Raw genomic sequence first — 17,166 nt, 5'->3', positions numbered from 1 at the left:
TATATTTGGAAAAGCTAGAATATATGTTTAACATCCAGTTGTGGTTTGGAGTGTATTTAATAATACACTAGTCATAACTATAACTTATGATGCTTTTCGCATTAAAAATTGGATATGTTAAATTATTTCTGTTTTTACCAAGCCAGTCATTATTCATCTATGTTTTCCAGTGCTCATTTTTTAAGAATTATGGTATTGTGCTGTATATATGCACGCAACAAGTTAAAAGTTGCAAATATAACTGCCTAATTAAAATAATTTACATGTGCTCTATGCTTTTCCAGTATTTAGTATTAGTGAGTATCAGTTTTAAATATTTAATTTGAAAAAATGCATACATTTTAAATTTTTTTATTTTTATAACCCATGCTTGCTTAAGTAAGTGTATCTCACCATTGGATGAATTTGGTTGCTTTTAGCTATTTAAAATACTGTCTGATAATAGCTGACTTCAGTGCTGACTGGAATGTATTAATATTTTTTTATTTGGATTGAAATGATAAAATTGTTTCTTTAACAACTATGAGTCCAAATATCAATTCCTATGGAGGAGACAGAATGTGATACTCTTCAAACAAGTGAAGACAATGGTAGTATAAATGTCTCTAACGTTATACAGTATTCATTAAAAGCTACTATACATTCCTTTCCTAAAAATTAACAATGTGCAGACTCGCATAGTTCTTATAAATTTAGTTAACCTTAATTATATTTACTTAAAGGCTATGGAGATTTATCTGAAGAATTTTTTTTTTTTTTTTTGTCAGTCATAAAATTACTAAACAGAATAGTGGATGTGAAAATGTGAATATAAATAAAGTAACAGAGCAAAAATATATAAAATTACATTTAATAACACAATGATATTATTTATTAGGTCCCATGAAGCTGAGTATATGTCTAATATGAAAATGCTTGAATCTTAGATGAATACATGTGGAAAAGATTTGCAAAGATGACAATGTGGTGCTATATTTTTGATATATTACATTATATTGTCATCACATGAGTGGTTATTGTGGAAAGAGTAAACACTTTACAAAATGCTAAAAAATATGAAGGTAAAATATATAAACAAAAGGTCATATCAGATGATGTTTGCCAATTGCTTTGCATAAATAAATCCAGTATATCAATATGAATGTCTGCAAATTGTTATTTTTAGTTCAAGCATCACAAAGGATGGCTTTTGTTCCTCAAAACAAAAAACTGGCTGTTGGTGATGCAACAACACAATCTGCATATATTATCTCTCAATGTGCAGCATCTTGTTGCTGGTTTCTTTTAAGTTCCTTAAGGACAGTCTTCTGAACCGCTGTACATTTTCTAAATAAACAAATGTTATGCCAAGAGTCTGGCTAGTCATGGTAGTAAAGCAGCCTAAGTATTTGGGAGAGTGATATCATTTACACAACACAATCACATAAGTAACAACACAAAATAAAGTAAAATCCTAGTCAGTCGTTGAGCATTCAGCAATTCATAAATCTTAATATATTTATTGTCATACCACAGTGTTGTGAGCATCTAAGGCTGGTATGGCAACTTCCTTTGAAGTTCTTTCTTCTCATTATCCCTTATTGTAGTCCTTGATCTCTGAGAAACCAAATCAAAAAACAGAATGCATGATGTGTGGAAGTACACTACCAGAGGCAGACTGATCAGTTCCTGGTACACTATCACAAAAATGATAGATGGTGTTGAGCACTGTGAGCAACACAATCACTTCCTACAAATTTTATAGAGAAGGACTATCTTGATATGTTACATCATTAGGATGAGCCAACTGGCATTTCTGTAAATAAACAAATGCATAAACTTATTGTTTTAACTCTTGAAAAGCAATATTTTAATGTTGTTAGTCATAAACTATTACAATTTTTATTTTTTTAACAGTCCAATCAAAACAGGTCTGAACTTGTAAATTGCAAGAATAATTTATATTACAATTATAAAAAAAAAAAGATTAGCATTAGCCATATGGTGTAAGGAAGCCAAAGGCTTTTTGCTGCACCAGCCAAAATTTTGGCTCCCTCCTCATGTGTCTGTTTAGCTGACCTTGAATTTCCCCCAAGCCATCAGCCTTAACCACCCATAGATGTAACTTATTCCAGTAATTAATAACTTGATGGCTAAAATAAAATTTCCTGCAATTCAGTCTGAACCTCCTTCCCTATAGTTGAATTTATCACCCCTAGTTACAAGCTGCCTGTCTTTGAACTCTTTTGAGAATGTTAAAGCGTGAACGCCATACTTGAACACAGTTTTCTAAGTGTGGTCTTACACACTTAGAAAACTATGTTCAAGCATTGGATTATGACCTCCCTGTCTCTGTGAGCAAATGTTTGATAAATCATCAATAAGACACCATTGGCCCCTCCTTACCACCTGTCTATGTTGCTCAAAGAACTTTGTGTTTGACTGCATCATAACTCCAAATCCTATTCTTCCTCTCGTGTCTTTAATTCAACTACACCAAGTGTAAAAGTTATTTTGGTATTGCTATCCCAAGTGTGGGACCTTGCAATTTGCGGCATTAAAACATACTTCCAATTTTTCTGACCATCGTCAAAGTTTAAGTCATCTTGAAGAAGCTCTGCTTTGCACTATTCATTAACTACTCTACTGATCTTTACATTCTCTGCAAATTTTGCAATCACACCCTCTGTCTTTGTCAATGTCATTTAAGAAAATCAAAAACACAGTGGTGTCACTAATGTTCCCTGAAGAATTCCATTTATAAGAAGCCAAATCTAAAGAATAACCATTAATCATAATCCTCTGCTTCGCAGCCATCCTGCAATCCATCTAAGGATTTTTCCTGTGATTCCAACATGTTCCAGCTTATATAGTAACCTCTCATATTGGACTGGGTTCAGAAACTATGCTGAAATGTCAGGAGTGTTGTCAATAAAATGGCTGAATTTGAATTCCTGGTTTAATGCTGACATAATAGGTCTAACAGAAATGTGGTGCCACCCAGAAATTGAGGATGATAAGTTCCTCTATGGTATACATAATGTATTTAGGGAAGACAGAAGAAGCGTAATGGGTCATACTCCTTATCAAAAGCAGCCAGAGCATGAAAATAGCTTTTGGTGAGTCTGAAGTTTGGTTACATCTGCCAGCAGAGAATCTGTGTGATGAGAGTTAGTTGGAAGCAAAGGTATAATGAGAGTGAGAGTAATCTACATACCAGATAATTGTCAAGAATATGACAAGAGCCTCTACATGCATATGGAATGGGCAAACAAGCATGAATGTCTTATTATGAGTGACTATAATCTGTATCAGATTGATTAGAATATGTGGGAGGGGAACTCACCATGGGGAAATTTTTTTTCAAAATAAACTAGATGATTATTATTTGTACCAACATGCTATAGAAAGTACTAGATGTGAGAATATTCTTGACCTCATCATTACTAATGAATCAGATGACATCACAGCTTTTGTAATTATGGATGATTGTTTATTTGAAACAGGAATCATTATTAGGAAGTGATCATGCAATCTTCAGTTGGAAGATAAGAATGTTTCAGTAGTTAAAGGTAAAGGCACGGGTTTTACCGTATTTCCCCATGTATAAGACGCACCTTAATTTTGGGGCCTGAAATTAAAAAAAAAAAAAAAAAAAAAAAAAAAAGTATTACATAAAGTTATTGAACTCAAGTTTTATTCATCATAAAATTCATACAACTCATCACTGTCAAAACTCCCATCCATTAGCTTGTCCTCATCTGTGTCTGATGACGAATCACTGTCTTCATATATTGCCTCGTCCTCAGTTCCATCTATGGCATTTGAAATGCCACACTTCTTAAATGACTTGACAACGAGCTCAATCTTGATATTATCCCAGGATCTTTTCACCCAGGTACAAAGTTCTCCTATAGTTGGTTTCTTCACTCTTCCTGCTGGTGTCAAATTGTCCCCAGAAGACTTCATTCATTGGTTCCATTCGTCTCTCATGGCAGCTTTGAAGGGTTTGTTAATGCTGACATCAAGTGGTTGGAGCTGGGATGTCAAGTCTCCAGGTATGACGGCAAGTTTTGTTTTTTGCTCTGCAGCAATCTTCTTTGTGTTTTTTGTTATGTGTGCCCTGAACTGATCAAGCACCAATAGGGCAGGTTTGCGTAAGAGCCCACCTGGTCTCCTGCTCCAAACTTTCTCAAACCAGATCTTCATCCCATCCTGATCCATCCAATCCATATCATGAACGTGGACAATCACTCCTCGAGGAATGTCTTCTTTTGGCATTGTTTTGCGTTTGAAAATCTGCATAGAAGGCAGCTTGGTTCCGTCGGCACAACAAGCTAGAACAAATGTATAATGGCTCCTTTCATGTCCACTTCTCTTCACAGTTACAGTTTTCACCCCCTTCTTATCAACAGTTCTGTTACTTGGGACATCAAATTGAAGGGGGACTTTGTCCATATTTTAAATCTGTCCCAACTCAAACTAATGTGTCTTCCGACATTGAAATTCAAGGACCTTCTGCTCATAGCTTTCAGGCATCTTTTGGGCAAGGCTGGTGCGTGTACGCATGCTTAGTCCATTCCGTTTCATGAACCTGAAGCACCAATTGTGCCGCCTTTGAAATCAGTAACTTCTTTTTCATCAGCAATTCTTCTTGCCTCATGCTGAACCATCTTTGTGGACACAGGAACACCAATTGCCCTTTGCTCCTCAATCCATATCTTCAATTCCCTCTCTAAATCAGGCCATTTTGCTGACTTGCCTCTCATGGCCTTCTTCTGCCGTGTCGTTTTCAGTAGGGTTTCTTCTTCCCGTAGCCAGTCTCGGATTGTTTTCTCAAACTTACGTTCAGCAGCACGATTTCCATTCACTTTTGCAAACTGGATCACTTTTAACTTGAATTCAGCATTGTACGAAAATCTTTTCTGAGCCATTTCTGGGCAGAACGTGGCAAAACGTAACCTAATATACCGGTAACAAGTGCGAAACAATGAGCACAAAGACAAGCGCGAAAAACCAGGAAATGCAAATAAAAAAAAATTACAACCACTGTATAAGACGCACCCAGTTTTTAGACCCCAAATTTTTCGAAAAAAGGTGTGTCTCATACATGGGGAAATACGATAACTTCAGAAGAGGGGACTGACAGTTTAAGGCACTATTTGGCATCTATAAATTGGGTGGATTGCTGAGTGAGGCAAATACATTTGAATTAGGGAATACTTTGAAAGAAAAAATCACAGAGGCCATGAATGCATATATACTATTAGAAAAATATTGCAAGAGGAGGATGCTGAAATGGATGACTGTGAAGCTGGCCAGTCAAATAGAGCAGAAAAAGATAGCATGGGATAGTTACAGAGCGATGAAAAGTACTGAAGCTTACAACAGCTGCAAGTTGATCCGTAAAAGTACCATAAATAAGGTTAGGGAGAACAAAGTTGTATATGAGAAAGCATTGGCTAAGAGAGCAAAAAATGGGGACAAGGAATTTTCATGATGTGAATACAACAAAGAAGAAAGCTAATCAGATCACACACCTTGTACACTGGACATTGAAAAGTCTCAGATAATCCAGCTGATGTTGCAGATGAATTGAATAGGTACTTTGCATCATTCTTTACTGACAAAAGACCCTTCATGCTGAGAAGAGGCTGTGCCATATGAAATTAGTGATTTTGTAAATTATGGATGATTGTTTATTAGAAAAAGTTCTTGAGCAAAAAGGGAAGTAAGTCACCTGGAGTTGATGGCATATACTTGGTAGTTCGGAGAGACACTGCGAGAGAGAGTGTACTGAACCATTGAGGTTAATTATGAGGGTATTTTTGGACTTGGGGGAGATTCCTTTGGATTGGATAACTGCCAGCATATCACCAATACATAAAGGTTGTTCTAAGAGTAAAGTTGGTAACTACAGACAGGTTAGTCTGACTTCAGTGGTAGGGAAAATCTTAGCGGCAATATAGCATTCTGAAGGACACACAACATAGTTTTGTTAAGGGGAAAATCATGTTTAACTAACTTAGTAGGCTATTTTGACAGTTACTTCTGAGCTGGATGTAGGGAACAATTTCAACATAGTTTATTTGGATTTTAGCAAAGCATTTGACTCAGTCCTCATAAGAGATTACTGTATAAGCTGTAAGAGGTTGGGATTACTGGAAATATTATAAGATGGGTTGCTAGGGGGTTGTGATTAATGGATATTCTTCAGATCGGTGTAACGTCAAGAGTGGGGTCCCCCAAGGATCGGTTCTTGGACCACTGCTGTTTCTCATCTTCATAAATGACGCTGATGTAAAGATTGGTGGTGTTGTTGGCGATCAATGCCAAGAAGTGTGCCTTCAGGATGACTTGAACAGGCTTTAGGAATGGTCAGAAAAGCAGCAGCCAAGTTTTAACGTAGCAAAATGTAAGGTTTTACATTTGGGGAAGAGCAATCCCAAAATAAATTATACACTTGGTGAAGTTGAATTAAAAACTGTAGAGAAAGAAAGGGATCTGGGCGTCATGATACGGGCAGATATGGAGTTTTTCTGAATAGTGTAAACCGGCAGCTAGGAAAAAGCCCATGGTATCCTATCAATGATTTATCAAACATTATCTTGTAGAGATAGGGAGGTCATTATTCCACTGTATAAGGCAATTGTAAGACGACATTTGGAATACTGTGTTCAAGTATGGAGACCTCATGTGAAAAAAGGCACCGAGCTTCTTGAAATGGTCCAAAGATGAGCAACTTGAGTGGTGAAATCAGCAAAAGGATGACCGTATACAAGGAAAGACTGATTATGTTGGCTACAGAGCTTGGCAACCAGGCACACCTCACAGGTAACCTGATTGAGGTTTATAATGATCTGAGAGGGATTAGTGAAATCAATGAAGGTGGAATTTTCACTGTTATAAAGAATTGCAGAACTAGGGGCAACGAATTCAAATTACAGGGGTTGAGGTTTAGATTAGATTTAGGAAGTTTTCTTTTATCCAGTGAGTCATTGATTGCTGAAACAAGTTGCACTTGGAGGTAGTTGAGGTTTACAGTTTGAATAAATTCAAATGTCAACTGGATGTTACCTGTGTGAGGAAGGAAGCATATAATTTATATTTTCTTATCTACTTGATGTTTTTTCTTTTGCCAGTGTAGCAATAGCTTGTGGCTTCTTTGCACTATATGGCAAATACTATTACTATAAGAGTAACTGTCATCATCAACACTGAAAATTATCAGTCATATAAAATCATAATTTCACCAATCAGAAGACATTTCGAAAATTGTAGATCTCTTAAAGTACCATTTATAACTGACACAATATAATAGCATAGCTTAATTTATTATGATACTCACCTTTTTATAATCTGCATTGATGTTGGAATAAATTGGATGATAATTTTAAATTTAAGTTAGCATGAATAAGTTAGGATTTAAAAACAGAATTAAAAAGGAAGTAGAAGTACATGTCTTCATCCTTGGTTGTCAATGTTGAAATTTGAGATGATTTTAGTTATACGGTTGGAAATAGAAAGCCACTTGTTATGGCTATTGGCTTTCTGTTTCCAACCATATAACTAAAATCATTTCAAATTTCAACATTGACAACTAAGGACGAAGACATACTTCTACTTCCTTTTTAATTCTGTTTTTAAATCCTAACTTATCCATGCTAACTTAAATTTAAAATTATCATCCAATTTATTCCAACATCAATGCAGATTATAAAAAGGTGAGTATCATAATAAATTAAATTAAGCTATGCTATTATATTGTGCCAATCAGAAGAATAATAAAATTAATTGCAGACAGACAAAATCCAGTTACCAATGTTGAAATTATTAAAGAAGAAAAGAAAAATAGTTACTTAAAATCTTTTTTAGGGAGAGGAGGAATGTTTTGAATTAAAAGATTACGCTAATGAAATTATCATGCATAAGCAAGTCTACAAATACATACATTTTACACTTATACCTACAAAGCTCTAGACGGGACTCCATCTCCTAATCCCTCTATCCTGATTTCCAATATTCAGTAGTTTGTTTGTTTGTTTGTTATTTGGTTTTTAGGAGCATTAGCAACTAAGGCCATATTGCTCCGGGATATGCGGTGGTCATTCCCTGACCTTTCCGCATCCTCCGTATTTGGTAGTGATGTGCTCAAACCCCGGTCTAATCAAGAAGCGTGTGCTACGCACTGCTGCTCCTTCCCACCTGGCTACAGAGGCGCCTTATTCAGTAGTTATCCTCCTGACAATGATCCCTGTGTATATCATGCATCCATTAATCCCGAAATTATCCTACTGTGTGTGATCCTTGTGCAGTGTTTCGGCTCCTAAAACAGCGCCGTGTTCAGTGATCCTGTGTCCAGAAGATGCATCTAAAAACAATGCCCTAACACAAAGGAAGCACTCCTGAAATGGGTGTCCAGTGAGGATCCTCAAATCCACCCTTCCTGCATCCAGCTCACAAATGACTATCAAAATAGCTAACCAGGTAGTTACATGATTTTCCCTTTACAAAAACTTGCTGTGTTTTTTTTTTCCCCAGAATTCCATTGCTATCTAAATGAACCTATATTGCACTTTTGATTGTTGCCTAGCTGTGATTTTCCCCTATCAGTGAAGTTAGATCAGCATCAATTGATGTTACATTGAAACTTCCCTAATCCCAGAGAACTTTTACAGCATTCCAGTGATGCCCACATAATTAACCTTGATGTTTCAATGCACTTTCTTGCTGCCTTCCTCAAAATTCCATAGCATATAAGCAATCAACTCCAGATGGCTTACTTGCCTTTAGGCTCAAAAGTTTTTCTAATAACCTCTAATATCTTAATTTCTAATACATCTTGCTTTCGAGCTTCACTCACACAGTTTTTTTCTCGTTATAAGGGTCTTCTGTAAATATCAATGCAAAGTACCTGTTTAATTTATCTGCAACATCAGTTGAGTTATCAAAGATTTTACTGCACCCATTACACAGTGGTCTGATCTAATTTGTATTCAAGCTCCTTGTCTCTGTTCTTTGGTCTCTTAGTTGATGATTTCTCATAATCTTACTTTTCGAGCCTAACCTTTTCTGTAGTACTATTACAGTTAGATCAATTTTTACTTGTTATAGGCTTCATTACTTTTTATTGCTCTGTAACTTTTACTGCTCTATTAAACTGGGTAGTTCGTTATTTATTATTATTATTAGCCTTGTAGTGCAAGGAAACCTGAGGCTTATGCTGCACCAGCCAAAAAAAAATTCCTGAGTTACCCTGAGAGAGAGAGAGAGAGAGAGAGAGAGAGAGAGAGAGAGTCGGAAGTAGGAAGGAATCACCAAGAAAGAGAATGATGATATCCAGCTCGGGACCCTGGGTGTGCCAAGCGCATACTCACCAGATGTGAGCCCCTGGGGTTCTTCCATCTTGTGCTATATTTTCTTAATGGTATACCATTAAGCTTCTATGACTATAGCTATAAAGGTATACCATAATTCTAATTCTGTTGCAACACTCTGAGCTCTCTACCCAGTTGGTAGAAGCCCTGTTGCACCTTAGACTGTCATAATCTTCTTTCCTGAACTTAAAATCCATTCTTTTGCCTTTAACAACTGCTACCTCTCATTATCTCTGTCGGGTAATGATCAGGTCTAGAATATTCAGCAAGTGTTAACTAAATAACATTTTTAATTTCACAGAAAATTTTCCATGAAATTAGCATCATTGATCAGTTAGCTGGCAATCCAACTATAGAACATTTTTCTATTTTTAGTTTTCATTTGTTTCTCATACACATTATTTAAAGTCAACCTCACGTCACAACATACTAATATGATTTATGCATACAGGTAGCTGTCATCGTAATTCTTAGCAGCACACAGCTGGCATTACCTCAGCAACTTCATGAATTCTCTTTATATGAAACTACCTAATTTAACATTATCCCAGGCATACATAATTATTAGTGGAAACCAATCAGAGCTAAAAAGAGACAAAGATCATGGAGTTATATTGTCAACTAATTGACCAATTGCAACAATTTCTTGGGAAAGTTTTCCATGGCATTAAAAAAAAGGTCATTTAGTTGATTCTTGCCACTAGTACTTTCTGTGATATGCTGATATGCAAATAAATTTCTAAAAAAATTTTAAAAATTGTTCTCCATCTCAAGTTTCTCTCCCACTTACTCCAATCAAATTAGGGGGAAATTGAAATCACTCATAATAATACTTGCTTACCCATTCCATTTCCATGTAGAGGTTTCATCATATTCTCCACAATCTTCTGGTTACTAATGAATCTCATTATACTTTTGCTTCCAACTAACTTGCAATATCATATATAATTTCTTAATGTGGAAAAGTGTTGAGCAATATAACTGTGCTGCAGTAGTCAAATTGCACTATATTCAATTCCAACACTACATAATCAAACAAAATAAATGAAGCAAAAAATCTTAAAAATACAGTTTGCTGCAACATATGACATGCATTAATTTGCAAGAAAACTCTGGGAATGTCTTTCATTTTTTGATTACTAAAAGGTGGCAGATATGTAAGTGTTCAATTACATTACATAGAATGTATGGTATATGAGTGGAGGTGAGGTTATTCTGCACCAAAAAGAAATTTTGGCCCATTCTGATTGCATTTTGGATTATTTCCTAAATAGTGATGGTATTTTTGCCTATTTACAAGACCACCATTGAAGAAAATAGTCTTCCCAAACCAGAAAATGTTACTCATAAACTGTCATCTGTTCTCCGAATGTGAGGTCTGTACACCTTCCATTTTAATTTTCAGTTCAAAATTAACTGAAATGCATAACCTGCTCGCTGTTTCCCCCCACTTATCTGATAGCCTTTTGACTAGTTGCAAAAAACATTTTGTGCTGTTTTATTTTCTTTTTATGATAATCCCAAGCACGAGAAGTATTAGAACCTACAGTACTTAGTAGCGAGTATGGGTTGAAATTTGAGAAGATGAAAAAAAGATACTTGCTGACATTAGGTTTGAACTTCTGTAGATTGTAATTTTCAGGAAATGCACAGGGAGGTTGTTTGAGAAAGAAGAAAAGTTTGTTCTGTGAAATTGAAGTTGGACAGTAAAAGGATGTTGACTGATTCCAGCACTTGTTCGGACTGGTTTGGAAGTGGAAATTATAGAAACAAATTCAGAAGAACAGTAGAAAATGCACGTAGCAGAAACAGAATGTCTATGAGACAGAGAGGGGAGAGACTTTATTAGAGATGAGTCATTAATTAACCTAACTGTCTCAGATGTGGGAACAACATTTCATGGTAGTAGTAGTGGCATGCGATGCAAGAAAGCAAGTGTATGAGCTTATGCAGCATCAGCCAAAAAAATTTACAAAACAATTCCCTCTAAATGTTTTTCCAGTTCCTCCTTAAATTTATTTAACCTATCAACTTTCACGACAGATGGAAGTTTGTTCCAGCAATTAACCACCCGCCGGCTAAAGGCAAATTTCCACACATCTATTCTACATCTGTCTTTCCTCAATTTGAATTTATGCCCCCCTTAGGTTCGTAATCTGAACAAGTGGAAGAATCCTATCAGAATTCAGCGTGCTCAGCCCATTCAAGGCCTTATACACCTCAATCAGATCACCTCACAGGTGCCTAGTCTCCAGCCACTGCAATTTGCAGAATTCTAATAGAATAATTCTATTAGAATTTTATTATAAATCTATTAGAATAATTCTTGATTATTCTAATAGAAGTAGTGCAAGAATCTGGTAGTGCAGAGTGAATAGCAACTGCTTGGGAGAAAAGTAATGCTGAGAATGAAAGAGAAAAACCCAGTTTTTTTTTTAGATGCAGAGAATGCAAAATTGGTGATGTGCTTATGCCAAGAGAGATTAGAAGTCAGGGTAATCCCCAAGAAGTATATGATCCTGTCCAGAAATCAGTGTCATTGAAGATAAGATGGGAACAGAAGAATCACTTTATTTTTTTTTTTTTTGTGAGGTACAAGACAGGACTGAAATCAACTAAGTTATCTTTGCTTCACTGGAGAATTACACGGAGATCAGCATTTAAGGAATTGGTAGTGGATATTGAAAAAGTTTAAGTTGTTTGTGAAGGGCCACGTCTCTCAAACTGAAAGGTGGAATGAAATGTGCTATCATCAGCAAAACTAGGGAAGAAGGTCATTAATATATAAGAGGAAAAGAGTAGGAGAAAGAACTGAACCTTAGGGAACACCAGCATTAGTGGAGAAGTTAGAAGACAGAGCCATCTACCATCATCCACAGTGAGCAGTCAGAGAGAAAACTGAATACCCAATTACAATAAACAGTTGGCAAACCATAAGATTGAAGCTTAGAAGACCTTCATACCAAACACAATCAAAAGCCTTTGAAATGTCAAGAATAACTGCTTGAATTTTATGAAACATTTCCACGGATGGGTAACATAAGCCAGTATACCAGCAGATCGACACTGACGGAATCCATACTGGCAATCATTGATCAAATAGAAGGTTTCTAGATACTTTGAGTTGGCAGTTAATTGATTTTTCATTATTTTACAAAGAATAGAAGTGCAATTGGGGAGATTTGTCACCCTTTTTAGGAAATGGCTGGATGAAAGCAAATTTCCAAGCAGAAGTTAAAATATCTGTGGATTAAGAAAGAAAAAAAGGCAACAAAGAACAGGAGTAAGCTCAGAAACACGTTTTGAGAACAAGTGGAGAAATACCATTAGGATCTAAAGCTTTCTTAGCATCAAGATTGTTCAAAATTCTTCTGAAATCCTTTTGACATTAGGCCACAGGAGGCACTGAATGGAGTACGGTAGGAATAACAGGTCAGCTTTATCTTTTGCTGAAGTGGCAGTAGACACTGGTTTTGACAGAAGTAGGATTAGAGATGGGAAAAAGTTGCAGCAATAGCTTTGGCAAGAGACCAGAATCCTCAACTACCATTTAGATAACAAGCAAGGTTTTCTACTCTTAGCCTGTTTTAAGTCTAGTATGAACTGATTAATAAATGCTTTACAATTTTTGCAAGCGTTGGTGAAGGCAGAAAATGAACCTAGAGATTTGGATACAAGTCAGTTGCAATATGCAGCATTCATATCTTGAACAGTCTCAGGAAAACTGAGACTGTTCAAGATATGAATTATTGGAAAACCAAGGTTTAGATGAAGGATGAGATTTTAAGGTGGAATAAAGGATTTGATCCCTATAAGAATAATTTCACTGACATGAGCAAATGTTGACATCAAGGGATTTGAAACAGTAATTCAACCAAGGAAAAGAAATCTCACAGATCATCCCTTTTGCATTCTTGTAATGCCAAACAAGAGGTTGAGATTGGCCACGAGAGAAAGGCTCCACTGGAGAAGAGACTACCAAGTTCTGATCTGAGGTGCCTAGAGGATCACTTGCCTTAACTGTGTACTTAGAAGGGTTGTTTGTGAGAAAAGTTCAAGCGTGTTGGCTGTGTGGTTAGGATTGACTGGTATTCTGGTAGATAAATGAAGAGTCTGTGTGAGGCCATTAGTGATTGCAAAATCCTCAGCATCTCGACCAGCTGGGTCAAGATGTTTCTGTGTAACTAGAAAACTGAAGTTAGCTGGATTTGTGGACATTAAAACACCCAAGGAAAATTACCTCACTGTTAGGGGAAAGTCTAACAGTGAGGTAATTGGACAAAGTCAAATTTCCTAGAAAGGAAGTCAAAGAGTTCCAAGTGATTAGTGGAATTGGGAGAACGATAGAGGCAATACATAAATTTGACAGAATGTGGTAGAAAGATTTTAAGCTAGAGAAGATTCCAAATTAAATTTCTTACATGGAATATCAGAGCGAACATATGTACAAGTGCCACCTTTGAAGTAGAAAGAATCATACAGCATATATAATTCAGACAACTGAGATGAGCAGTGGATGAATCAACCAATAACTGGGATTCTGTCAGAAAAAGTACATGGAGTTTGGTAGAATGGAAATGGACAAAACTGAAATTAGAACTGAGACCATGTATATTTTTGAAATGAATGAGGAAGTGTTTGGATCTTTTGACAGATAAGTTCGTTCTATTAGTTTGACAATTTATCATGTATTAGAGTGTGGCACGGTGCCACATCTCGATCCCTGCTTACTTTGGTTTGCACCTGGGTTGTCACCTCCATTGTGCTGTATTTCAGGACTTGCACATGGAGTTATATATGGGGTTACGAACAGTCTCACCATCGTGAAAGTGCAGGTACAATGTAAATATATTTCTTAATCTCGGGGATCACTGTAGATAATTTTTGGTAATATTGGCATCACCTATGTGAAACTTACTTTGGATGGATATCTTAGGAAGAAGGCAGAGTATATTTTACCACTCACATAATTAGAGAATTCTAAGAGAATATGCTCAACAGTTAGTACAATGTTATTAGGATTTGGCTGTCACACCTGACCATACTTCGCCAAAATTAGGTCCACTTGACTTGAGTATCATCGAATATCAGTTACATCAGTGTTTTAGACTTCCAGATACCAAGCCCAGCTTGACATACCTGAGAGAATGTCTGCTCGAGGACCTGAGATGTGCCACAGTTTCTGATATATACTATTCATATATTGCTTCAAATAGGATTTTCTGATAAATTTAGGAATATCATTTTTATTACTAAATATGTTTCTTGATGTCAAACAGTAGATTTAATACATATAGCTTATTCTAATTGGTGGTTAAATTTGGTAAGCATATTGACTTTGTGTTAAAATAATAATGCTCAATGTTCTTAGGAAGAAGGCAGAGTATATTTTACCACTCACATAATTAGAGAATTCTAGGAGAATATGCTCAACAGTAAGTACAATGTTATATGTGATGCTATCACAGATTTTCTACCCCAAGTGGATAAGAATGAGTGGCATGGGCTGCAATAAACTGTGTTGTATGATTTCCTGAAGGACTAGTGACCATTGGCACCATCTCAGATTACATCTGCCTGAGTTTGTTTCTTGATCGCAATAAATTTTCTGCTACTAAGTCATACATCTTATCTTGTATTGGCACTACTTGCCTCCTCACACACAATACTGTTTTTGATTTTGCTGTGCCATCTGTTTTCATTTCCTGGGAAAGCATGTCCCCGAATCTAACAAATGTAAATATATTTCTTAACCTCGGGGAATCACTGTAGATAATTTTTGGTAATATTGGTATCAACCAATGTGTAAACACTGTGGGCTACGAGATTACTTCTATCTCCATATTTTGTACAGTAATCTGTTAGACCAAGCTATTTGCAAACTGGCCTCCGTAGCCGAGTGGGCAGGAGCGGGAGTGCAGTAGCACACCCTCTTTGAGTAGATCGGGGTTCAAGCCCCTGACTGCTGAATACGGTCGATCTGCCAACCTGCACTGGACCAGTGTGGCAGATTATGGTCCATTTCCCTCAGCATGAATTGTTGAGGAGGCTTCCATCCTGCAGTGGGTTGATAATGGCTGCACTTTACTTTTTTTTTTTTTTTTTTTAATTGCAAACATTTGAGGTGATCTTACTGTGGTATCTTTAATTGAATCTTTTCTAAGTTTTCAGTAAAATATTTTAAACATTACTGGAACCAGTCATGATCCTTTAAAAAAAGAAAGAATGCTCTACCAAGCTTTCAAAAAAATTATTCATTCACAAAGGGGTAATTAAATACTGAAAACAGGACTTGATTATGGATCACCCTATAAATAAATAATTCACCTGCTCTTATCACACTGCAGTATTAAGTTACACAAAATAAATAAACAAATATATAGAAATATACAAATGAAGACTTACTTGTTGTTTATTTTGCCAAGTTTTCATTGCTAACTTGTATTTTTCAAATTCATGACACCAGTCTGAATAGATCTTTCTGTACTCCACTTCAGATGGTGCATTACACGTTTCTACATTAAAAAAGAAGAAGCTGTTTTGATAGTTGGTGGCAGCAAAATCACATTCATAATTATTTGTGTGTCTCTCTATGTTAATTGGGGTTATAGTATTAGTTAAAAAATTTTTTTTTGCAATATTTTAGTTAACTAGGGCATTAGATCTGTACCAAAAATAACTGTGGTTCATACTCTTAACGATCTCATAGTAAGGTGATTGCAAATATTTTTCATATTATTTTATTTTATAACTAATTGTGTCAATTAGTTATAAAATAAACAGGGATTGAAAGAAGGTTGAATTTTTAGACCAAATTAATTTATTTTATTTACCTGCAATGATTACAGAGCTACAGGTAGTGCCCGACTTTACGAGTTAATTCCTTCCTAGTGCACACTCGTAAAGTGGGATTACTTCCCATAGTCATAATGTTAAAAACAGGGGTTACATTCTCAACAATGAAATTAGTTAGCTAATTACGGTAGTTTATCTTTAAACAATGATTGGTTTATCCAAAGAAATGAAAACATAACCTGTAAAATCAAGCAAATTATAATAATAAAGAAATTATTTATGACTTACAAATGTTAAGGAATGTTTATTCTTCATCATCATTGACTAAATGCACACTCATTGATCACTCGTTATTGGCTCAGCACTCGTTGGTTTGTTGCACAAGGAGTCATCTTCTTCAGAAAAGCTTTAGGAGGTATTTGTTTCCAAGATAATCTTCTCTTTTCTTTATAAATTCCATGATAGCATGCATAAGCATTTTTTAATGGTACACACAAATTGCAACTAACACGATTTGTGCAGAGTAACAAGTTTACGAAGCTTAAAAAAAAAAAGAATGAAGAGAAGATTCTAAAAATTTATTTACGTTTTTTATATAATTGAAGATTTCAGTAATGGGGAAACACATTTCGCCATAATAACATCGAGTTTACTACTCATTTATAACTGCTTGCACTAATAGAAAAGCCCAATAAATCAGAAAGTGCAAATTGTTTTTATGGTGTTGACCTCCAAAAATGTGCTTTAGAAAAATATCACAAAGGTGTTTAAAATTGATTCTTATAACAGAACATATAACAATGAAAGTGTAGTGCATTTTAATGATTTTAGTTGGTAACTAATACAATTTACATTATAAAATGACCTTTTAGAGAGATAAATAGCTTAGTAATATAGCGAAAATTTCAACTTCCGAAGTCTTGGAACGAATAACTAAAAAACGTGTTATTTGGTTCACATTATGATATTTTCGCAATACGATGGTGTCTCCTGAACAGATTAATATCATAAAGCG

At 35.6% G+C, this 17,166-nt stretch overlaps 1 protein-coding gene across 1 annotated transcript in view; it reads right to left on the bottom strand.

Annotated features, from left to right (window-relative positions):
- Positions 1-883: 883 nt before the first annotated feature.
- The window catches only part of LOC150083360 (semaphorin-2A-like), a 644,133-nt gene continuing 627,850 nt past the window's right edge, over positions 884-17,166 (bottom strand). Inside the window, exons 16-17 of the mRNA XM_090377991.1 lie at positions 15,762-15,871; positions 884-1,795 (exon numbers count right to left, since the gene is read on the bottom strand). Of these exons, the coding sequence (XP_090234117.1) occupies positions 1,739-1,795; positions 15,762-15,871 (167 nt within the window). The 3' untranslated portion in view covers positions 884-1,738. The remainder of the gene's footprint in view (positions 1,796-15,761; positions 15,872-17,166) is intronic.

Source organism: Mastigoproctus giganteus, chromosome 7 (genome assembly GCF_048544385.1).
Source record: "Mastigoproctus giganteus isolate SK-2022 chromosome 7, ASM4854438v1, whole genome shotgun sequence".
NCBI classification, from domain to species: domain Eukaryota; kingdom Metazoa; phylum Arthropoda; class Arachnida; order Uropygi; family Thelyphonidae; genus Mastigoproctus; species Mastigoproctus giganteus.
This window is presented reverse-complemented; position numbering and strand designations above follow the sequence as displayed.